This window comes from Oncorhynchus nerka, linkage group LG3, assembly GCF_034236695.1.
Source record: "Oncorhynchus nerka isolate Pitt River linkage group LG3, Oner_Uvic_2.0, whole genome shotgun sequence".
Taxonomy (NCBI): Eukaryota; Metazoa; Chordata; class Actinopteri; order Salmoniformes; family Salmonidae; genus Oncorhynchus; species Oncorhynchus nerka.
The window spans coordinates 84,913,005-84,923,004 of NC_088398.1; the positions used below are offsets into that span (position 1 = coordinate 84,913,005).

General features: G+C 44.8%; 1 protein-coding gene across 1 annotated transcript in view; it reads left to right on the forward strand.

The window, feature by feature from the left end:
• LOC115124773 (neuropilin-2-like) overlaps nt 1-10,000 on the forward strand; it is a 342,903-nt gene that overhangs the window by 166,035 nt on the left and 166,868 nt on the right. The window contains exon 11 of the mRNA XM_065005862.1: nt 5,728-5,903. Within this exon, the coding sequence (XP_064861934.1) occupies nt 5,728-5,903 (176 nt within the window). The remainder of the gene's footprint in view (nt 1-5,727; nt 5,904-10,000) is intronic.

Consider the following 10,000-nt stretch of genomic DNA (forward strand, 5'->3'; position numbering starts at 1 on the left):
ACCATCGACACCACAGGCCTTTTTGGGTTGAAGGGTTTTTATTTTGTCCTCTAACTCATTCAATGTAATTGGAGAATCCAGTGGGTTCTGGTAGTCTTTAATAGTTGATTCTAAGATCTGTATTTGATCATGTATATGTTTTTGCTCTTTGTTCTTTGTTATAGAACCAAAAAGATTGGAGAAGTGGTTTACCCATACATCTCCATTTTGGATAGATAATTCTTCGTGTTGTTGTTTGTTTGGTGTTTTCCAATTTTCCCAGAAGTGGTTAGAGTCTATGGATTCTTCAATTGCATTGAGCTGATTTCTGACATGCTGTTCCTTCTTTTTCCGTAGTGTATTTCTGTATTGTTTTAGTGACTCTATGTTTTTGGTTGGACAGGTTTCTCAATTTCTTTCTTAGATTTTTGCATTCTTCATCAAACCATTTGTCATTATTGTTAATTTTCTTCGGTTTTCTATTTGAGATTTTTAGATTTGATAGGGAAGCTGAGAGGTCAAATATACTGTTAAGATTTTCTACTGCCAGGTTTACACCTTCACTATTACAGTGGAACGTTTTACCCAGGAAATTGTCTAAAAGGGATTGAATTTGTTGTTGCCTAATTGTTTTTTGGTAGGTTTCCAAACTGCATTCCTTCCATCTATAGCATTTCTTAATGTTACTCAGTTCCTTTGGCTTTGATGCCTCATGATTGAGTATTGCTCTGTTTAAGTAGACTGTGATTTTGCTGTGGTCTGATAGGGGTGTCAGTGGGAACGCTCTGAGAGATTCTGGGTTGAGGTCAGTGATAAAGTAGTCTACAGTACTACTGCCAAGAGATGAGCTATAGGTGTACCTACCATAGGAGTCCCCTCGAAGCCTACCGTTGACCATGTACATACCCAGCGTGCGACAGAGCTGCAGGAGTTGTGACCCGTTTTGTTGGTTATGTTGTCATAGTTGTGCCTAGGGGGCATATGGGAGGGGATGCTGTCACCTCCAGGCAGATGTTTGTCCCCCTGTGTGCTGAGGGTGTCAGGTTCTTGTCCGGTTCTGGCATTTAGGTCGCCACAGACTAGTACATGTCCCTGGGCCTGAAATGATTGATTTCGCCCTCCAGGATGGAGAAGCTGTCTTCATTAAAATATGGGGATTCTAGTGGGGGGATATAGGTAGCACACAGGAGGACATTTTCTCTGTTAGGATAATTTCCTTTTGAATTTCTAGCCAAATGTAGAATGTTCCTGTTTTGATTAATTTAATGGAGTGAGTTAGGTCTGCTCTATACCAAATTAGCATACCCCCTGAGTCCCTTCCCTGTTTCACACCTGGTAGTTTGGTGGATGGGACTACCAGCTCTCTGTAACCTAGAGGGCAACCAGTGGGTCTGTCTCCTCTATACCAGGTTTCTTGCAGGATGACAATGTCTGTGTTACCGATTTCTTTGGTGAAGTCCGGGTTTCTGCTCTTCAGGCCAAAGGCAGATGACCTCAGGCCTTGGATATTCCAGGATGATATAGTGAATGCTTTTGTTCCATAGAGTGTCCAATGTTGTTGGTCGTGGTTTGGCCTCAGGCCAGAAAGTGTGAGCAGAGCCTGCTGAGCATCTGGTACATGCCATTGGCTTGGGCGAGTGTGAGAGTGGGGTTGGGACTGTTTGCCCGCTCACTACCTGGGCGTATGTGTGGCTTCCATGTTGAGGCCCTCTTTGCGGGGTGGGGTGCATGGGGTGGGCAGGAGTGGCATAGGTCTGATCTGAGGGGGCCTAAATGGGGTGTGGGCATGGTTGACGGGGGGTGTTGATTGGTTGGGGTGGGGGTGTGGATGTGTCTGGGTGTGCGGTGGTCTGGATGTAATTCCTCTTGGCGTGGGTCCTCTATGTGTACATTTACATTTACATTTAAGTCATTTAGCAGACGCTCTTATCCAGAGCGACTTACAAATTGGTGCTTTCACCTTATGACATCCAGTGGAACAGCCACTTTACAATAGTGCATCTAGGTCTTTTAAGGGGGGGGGGAGGGGGGTGAGAAGGATTACTTTATCCTATCCTAGGTATTCCTTAAAGAGGTGGGGTTTCAGGTGTCTCCGGAAGGTGGTGATTGACTCCGCTGTCCTGGCGTCGTGAGGGAGTTTGTTCCACCATTGGGGGCCAGAGCAGCGAACAGTTTTGACTGGGCTGAGCGGGAACTGTACTTCCTCAGTGGTAGGGAGGCGAGCAGGCCAGAGGTGGATGAACGCAGTGCCCTTGTTTGGGTGTAGGGCCTGATCAGAGCCTGGAGGTACTGAGGTGCCGTTCCCCTCACAGCTCCGTAGGCAAGCACCATGGTCTTGTAGCGGATGCGAGCTTCAACTGGAAGCCAGTGGAGAGAGCGGAGGAGCGGGGTGACGTGAGAGAACTTGGGAAGGTTGAACACCAGACGGGCTGCGGCGTTCTGGATGAGTTGTAGGGGTTTAATGGCACAGGCAGGGAGCCCAGCCAACAGCGAGTTGCAGTAATCCAGACGGGAGATGACAAGTGCCTGGATTAGGACCTGCGCCGCTTCCTGTGTGAGGCAGGGTCGTACTCTGCGGATGTTGTAGAGCATGAACCTACAGGAACGGGCCACCGCCTTGATGTTATTTGAGAACGACAGGGTGTTGTCCAGGATCACGCCAAGGTTCTTAGCGCTCTGGGACGAGGACACAATGGAGTTGTCAACCGTGATGGTGTAGGTCCAGGAGGGGACCTGCAGGTCTGGGAGGGTGTCTCGCTGGTCTGGGTGGGGTGTCTATTGATCTGTTGCTCCTGTGTGAAGTGTTGGGGATACGTTTGAGAGCGATGTCCTTTAGAGTTCGGGCAAAGGTGGGCACTGCTGCCTTGTAGAGGTGGACCTGGTCATAGAGGCTGTTCAAGTCCAGGGTGGAGTGGTGTGCCAGGAAAACATTTGGTTTTGAGGCACAGTCACGGGAAATACTTGCATTTACCCGCTGTATTGTGGCAGGGTGGAAGTATTTTCGTGGTAGCAGGGTGGAGATAACCACTTGTGCGTTGGGGAAAGTAGAAGAAGCCTTTTCAATCACTCCCTTCAGTGCTGTGGCCACTCTTTCTTGCTGTGCTCTCAGGTCGTTTGTGCCTGTGTGTATTATTATGTGGCTGGGTGACCCTAGTTTGGCCTCAGACAGAAGGTCTAGGGCGCGCTGGGTGTTTGGACACCAGAGTTTAGACACACTGTATTTCCCATTTGAGTCCATAAGTAGTACAATCTGTGTCTTGTGTTTGTCCTCAGTGGGTGTGGGGGGGTTGTCAGAAGGGCTATCAGGCAGGCTGACAGGGGGGGTGCTCTGAGGGGGTGAGAGCCGCTGGGCTTGGGGTTCTTCATTTGTCTGTTCTGCTGTGATGTCGACTCTATGGTCAGGGTCTGGTGTGGACTGTTCTGCTGTGGTGTCGAGACTTTTGTTGGGTGCTTAGGTGGGCTGTTCTGCTGGCTTCTCTGTGGGGGTAGCCACCTCTCTAGTGGGTTGTTCTCTGTCGCACGCCGTCCCCCTCAACCTCTCCTCCATCCCCTCACCCTCTCCTCCATCCCCTCAACCTCTCCTCCATCCCCTCAACCTCTCCTCCACCAGCAGTCTGACACTCTCCTCTAGTGCTCTGTTCTGCTCCTCTTTCTCCTGTTGTATTTGTCTCACCACTGTCCAAAGTGCAGATATGTCTCTGTCCACCTCCAGCTCTCCGGGTCTGGTTAAGGGGCTGTTGTTGTGCTGGACTGTTGTCTGGGTCTGTGCTGACTGAAGTGTAATCACCTGCTGTTCCAGCTCCACCTGCCTTATCTCCAGCTGGGTGAATTTGTCCTTCATTTCAATGAGGGAGTGGTAATCTGTGCTGGGAGGTTGACTCTCTGCTGGGGGTTGCTCGTCTGTGGGGTTACATAATGAAGAGGTCTGGTCTGACCCGCTCGGTGTGGGGGTATCTTTATCAAGGGAGAGCTTCTCCTGCTGGGCTAATTCTTTGATTAGGTGAAAGTCCAGCTGAAACTGTTTGTGATTACCCTGTGCCATTACTGTTCCGGACTTATAGATATTTATATTACTTGACTCAAGTATTCTGAGTTTCCACCCCTCGTTAATCCCCGCTCTCGTAACAAGGGGGTAGTGTGCTAATATAGCACTGTGCCATGCCAGGGGATGGTTTGTGTGGAAGATAAGGTTGCTGATGTTCCCATTTTTGTAATAGTCAGCAAAAAGTGTCTCTTGATTTTCCATAAGGAGCTTCATTTTGTAATCTTTTCTTGCCTTATTATTCTTTACATGCACAGGGTACTGTATTTTAATTACCTCTGAACAGCAGGAGGGAGCTTCTAAGGCCTCTCCATTTTGTTGGGGTAGACTGTGTGACTCTCCTGCCATTGTTGGGCTAATGGGCTTTGACACCTCTCACTTGACACGTCGGTGCTAGTTGAAGCTGTATCAAGCTTGGCAGAATTATGTTAGAATTCAGTCCTTATAAAGTAATGTTGTGTATTTCTTCTATCTCTCTATAGTGCTGTTTCTTGTATTATGGTCTCTTGTTTCTTTAGAGGTTTCACTTTGTTTTCCTTTTTCTTTTCCTTTTTCTTCTGTCCTTATTTTGTCTTCCTTTCTTCTGTTAACTAGATATTTTTTGTTGTTATTCTTTGTAAGCTAGCTAGCTCTCTCTCTCTGTCTCTGTCTCTCTCTCTCTCTGTCTCTCTCTCTCTCTCTCTCTCTATGTCTCTCTGTCTCTCTCTCTCTCTCTCTGTCTCTCTCTCTCTGTCTCTCTCTCTCTGTCTCTCTGTCTCTGTCTCTCGGTCTGCCTCTCTGTCTCTCTCTCTCTCTCTCTCTCTCTCTCTCTCTCTCTGTCTCTCTCTCTATCTCTGTCTCTCGGTCTCTCTCTCTCTGTCTGTCTGTCTGTCTTTCTCTCTCCTCTATATCTTTCTCTCCTTTCTTCATCCCTCCATGTCTGGCATATCTAGCTTTTCCATATTTCTTTTTAATTTTCACACTTTTACGAGGAAGGGAAAAGATCTTTGTTCACCCAGCAGTAGTACAGAGCACTGTGGGAGTGTGTGGGATTTGCTCTCTCACTCTCTTTTAGGTAAAGGGCAAATCTCTTTTCCTTCCATCTCCCACTGTTTCTGTTCATCTGGTCTGTTCTCTACCTAGCTAGTATCCTGCAGTCAAAATGTCTCCCACTAACTTCTCTTAAAGATCCCCCCCCACACACACAGATAATAGTAATAAAGTCACTTGGACGTGCCTTTTTAGGGCACTAATTCTGACCGCAGCCCTCTGAGCCCTGGTGGAAAGAAGTGCACTATACAGGGCAGAGGGTACCATTTGAGACCAAAGAGTGTTTCATTATTTACTGTTGCAGTCGACTGCTGAGACATGAAACATTGATTTCACTTTGCCTTGAAATGTCCTTGTCAATCTTCTTCAATCTGCACTCTCTCTCGTCTTTCTCTCTCCCCCCCGTTCCTTGTTTCTGTTTCCCTCCCCTCCCTACCCCCGTTAACCTCCCCACCAAGTACCAAATATACTGCTGGGCCCATATAATATCAACTAAATTGTCTGACTTTGTGTATTTTTATTTTTTTATTCTCAGTCATGTACTCTATGGGCCGGTTTCTGGGATTAAGTCTGGATACTCCATTGTCTCCATTGGACTAAACTTAATCTGTGTCTGGGAAACTGACCCTGCCTGAATATATTTTAAATGAATAAATACAATTCTCCCTTCTCTCCAGACGCTCCATGTTCCGAGATGCAGGGGATGCTGTCCGGCCTGCTGCCCGACTCCCAGATCACAGCGTCATCCATGAGGGATATCCACGGCTCCATGGGGACGGCCAGGCTGGTAGCCAGCAGGTCAGGATGGTTCCCCAGTCCCACACAACCTCTGGCTGGGGAGGAGTGGCTGCAGGTAAACAACGTCACACTGTTTGTGTCTAAAAAACAAACATTTCTAGAAATAATTCTTCTTCTGCAGGTTTTTAGCTCATGTTTGAAAACTTAAATTCCAAATAAAATTGTATTTGTCACCTGAATACTTGAATACAACAGGTGTAGTAGACCTCACAGTGAAATGCTAAATACAACAGGTGTAGTAGACCTCACAGTGAAATGCTGAATACAACAGGTGTAGTAGACCTTACAGTGAAATGCTGATTACACCAGGTGTAGTAGACCTTACAGTGAAATGCTGAATACAACAGGTGTAGTAGACCTTACAGTGAAATGCTGAATACAACAGGTGTAGTAGACCTTACAGTGAAATGCTGAATACAACAGGACCTTACAGTGAAATGCTGAATCCAACAGGTGTAGTAGACCTTATAGTGAAATGCTGAATACAACAGGTGTAGTAGACCTCACAGTGAAATGCTGAATACAACAGGTGTAGTAGACCTCACAGTGAAATGCTGAATACAACAGGTGTAGTAGACCTTACAGTGAAATACTGAATACAACAGGTATAGTAGACCTCACAGTGAAATGCTGAATACAACAGGTGTAGTAGACCTTACAGCGAAATGCTGAATACAACAGGTGTAGTAGACCTCACAGTGAAATGCTGAATACAACAGGTGTAGTAGACCTCACAGTGAAATGCTGAATACAACAGGTGTAGTAGACCTTACAGTGAAATGCTGAATACAATAGGTGTAGTAGACCTCACAGTGAAATGCTGAATACAACAGGTGTAGTAGACCTTACAGCGAAATGCTGAATACAACAGGTGTAGTAGACCTCACAGTGAAATGCTGAATACAACAGCTGTAGTAGACCTTTCAGTGAAATGCTGAATACAACAGGTGTAGTAGACCTTACAGTGAAATGCTGAATACAACAGGTGTAGTAGATCTCACAGTGAAATGCTGAATACAACAGGTGTAGGTAGACCTTACAGTGAAATGCTGAATACAACAGGTGTAGTAGACCTCACAGTGAAATGCTGAATACAACAGGTGTAGTAGACCTCACAGTGAAATGCTGAATACAACAGGTGTAGTAGACCTCACAGTGAAATGCTGAATACAACAGGTGTAGTAGACCTCACAGTGAAATGCTGAATACAACAGGTGTAGGTAGACCTCACAGTGAAATGCTGAATACAACAGGTGTAGTAGACCTTACAGTGAAATGCTGAATACAATAGGTGTAGTATACCTCACAGTGAAATGCTGAATACAACAGGTGTAGTAGACCTTACAGTGAAATGCTGAATACAACAGGTGTAGTAGACCTCACAGTGAAATGTTGAATACAACAGGTGTAGTAGACCTTACAGTGAAATGCTGAATACAACAGGTGTAGTAGACCTCACAGTGAAATGCTGAATACAACAGGTGTAGTAGACCTTACAGTGAAATGCTGATTACACCAGGTGTAGTAGACCTTACAGTGAAATGCTGAATACAACAGGTTTAGTAGACCTTACAGTGAAATGCTGAATACAACAGGACCTTACAGTGAAATGCTGAATCCAACAGGTGTAGTAGACCTTATAGTGAAATGCTGAATACAACAGGTGTAGTAGCCCTCACAGCAAAATGCTGAATACAACAGGTGTAGTAGACCTCACAGTGAAATGCTGAATACAACAGGTGTAGTAGACCTCACAGTGAAATGCTGAATACAACAGGTGTAGTAGACCTTACAGTGAAATGCTGAATACAACAGGTGTAGTAGACCTCACAGTGAAATGCTGAATACAACAGGTGTAGTAGACCTCACAGTGAAATGCTGAAAACAACAGGTGTAGTAGACCTCACAGTGAAATGCTGAATACAACAGGTGTAGTAGACCTTACAGTGAAATGCCGAATACAACAGGTGTAGTAGACCTTACAGTGAAATGCTGAATACAACAGGTGTAGTAGACCTCACAGTGAAATGCTGAATACAACATGTGTAGTAGACCTTACAGTGAAATGCTGAATACAATATGTGTAGTAGACCTCACAGTGAAATGCTGAATACAACAGGTGTAGTAGACCTTACAGTGAAATGCTGAATACAACAGGTGTAGTAGACCTCACAGTGAAATGCTGAATACAACAGGTGTAGTAGACCTTACAGTGAAATGCTGAATACAACAGGTGTAGTAGACCTTAGAGTGAAATGCTGAATACAACAGGTGTAGTAGACCTCACAGTGAAATGCTGAATACACCAGGTGTAGTAGACCTCACAGTGAAATGCTGAATACAACAGGTGTAGTAGACCTCACAGTGAAATGCTGAATACACCAGGTGTAGGTAGACCTCACAGTGAAATGCCGAATACAACAGGTGTAGTAGACCTCACAGTGAAATGCTGAATACAACAGGTGTAGTAGACCTTACAGTGAAATGCTGAATACAACAGGTGTAGTAGACCTTACAGTGAAATGCTGAATACAACAGGTGTAGTAGACCTCACAGTGAAATGCTGAATACAACAGGTGTAGTAGACCTTACAGTGAAATGCTGAATACAACAGGTGTAGTAGACCTTACAGTGAAATGCTGAATACAACAGGTATAGTAGACCTCACAGTGAAATGCTGAATACAACAGGTATAGTAGACCTTACAGTGAAATGCTGAATACAACAGGTGTAGTAGACCTTACAGTGAAATGCTGAATACAACAGGTGTAGTAGACCTCACAGTGAAATGCTGAATACAACAGGTGTAGTAGACCTCACAGTGAAATGCTGAATACAACAGGTGTAGTAGACCTTACAGTGAAATGCTGAATACAACAGGTGTAGTAGACCTCACAGTGAAATGCTGAATACAAAAGGTGTAGTAGACCTCACAGTGAAATGCTGAATACAACAGGTGTAGTAGACCTTACAGTGAAATGCTGAATACACCAGGTGTAGTAGACCTTACAGTGAAATGCTGAATACAAGAGGTGTAGTAGACCTTACAGTGAAATGCTGAATACAACAGGTGTAGTAGACCTCACAGTGAAATGCTGAATACAACAGGTGTAGTAGACCTTACAGTGAAATGCTGAATACAACAGGTGTAGTAGACCTTACAGTGAAATGCTGAATACACCAGGTGTAGTAGACCTCACAGTGAAATGCTGAATACAACAGGTGTAGTAGACCTTACAGTGAAATGCTGAATACAACAGGTGTAGTAGACCTCACAGTGAAATGCTGAATACAACAGGTGTAGTAGACCTCACAGTGAAATGCTGAATACAACAGGTGTAGTAGACCTCACAGTGAAATGCTGAATACAACAGGTGTAGTAGACCTCACAGTGAAATGCTGAATACAACAGGTGTAGTAGACCTTACAGTGAAATGCTGAATACAACAGGTGTAGTAGACCTCACAGTGAAATGCTGAATACAAAAGGTGTAGTAGACCTCACAGTGAAATGCTGAATACAACAGGTGTAGTAGACCTTACAGTGAAATGCTGAATACAACAGGTTTAGTAGACCTTACAGTGAAATGCTGAATACAACAGGTGTAGTAGACCTCACAGTGAAATGCTGAAAACAACAGGTGTAGTAGACCTCACAGTGAAATGCTGAATACAACAGGTGTAGGTAGACCTTACAGTGAAATGCTGAATACAACAGGTGTAGTAGACCTCACAGTGAAATGCTGAAAACAACAGGTGTAGTAGACCTTACAGTGAAATGCTGAATACAACAGGTGTAGTAGACCTCACAGTGAAATGCTGAATAGAACAGGTGTAGTAGACCTCACAGTGAAATGCTGAATACAACAGGTGTAGTAGACCTTACAGTGAAATGCTGAATACACCAGGTGTAGTAGACCTCACAGTGAAATGCTGAATACAACAGGTGTAGTAGACCTTACAGTGAAATGCTGAATACAACAGGTGTAGTAGACCTTACAGTGAAATGCTGAATACAACAGGACCTTACAGTGAAATGCTGAATCCAACAGGTGTAGTAGACCTTATAGTGAAATGCTGAATACAACAGGTGTAGTAGCCCTCACAGTGAAATGCTGAATACAACAGGTGTAGTAGACCTCACAGTGAAATG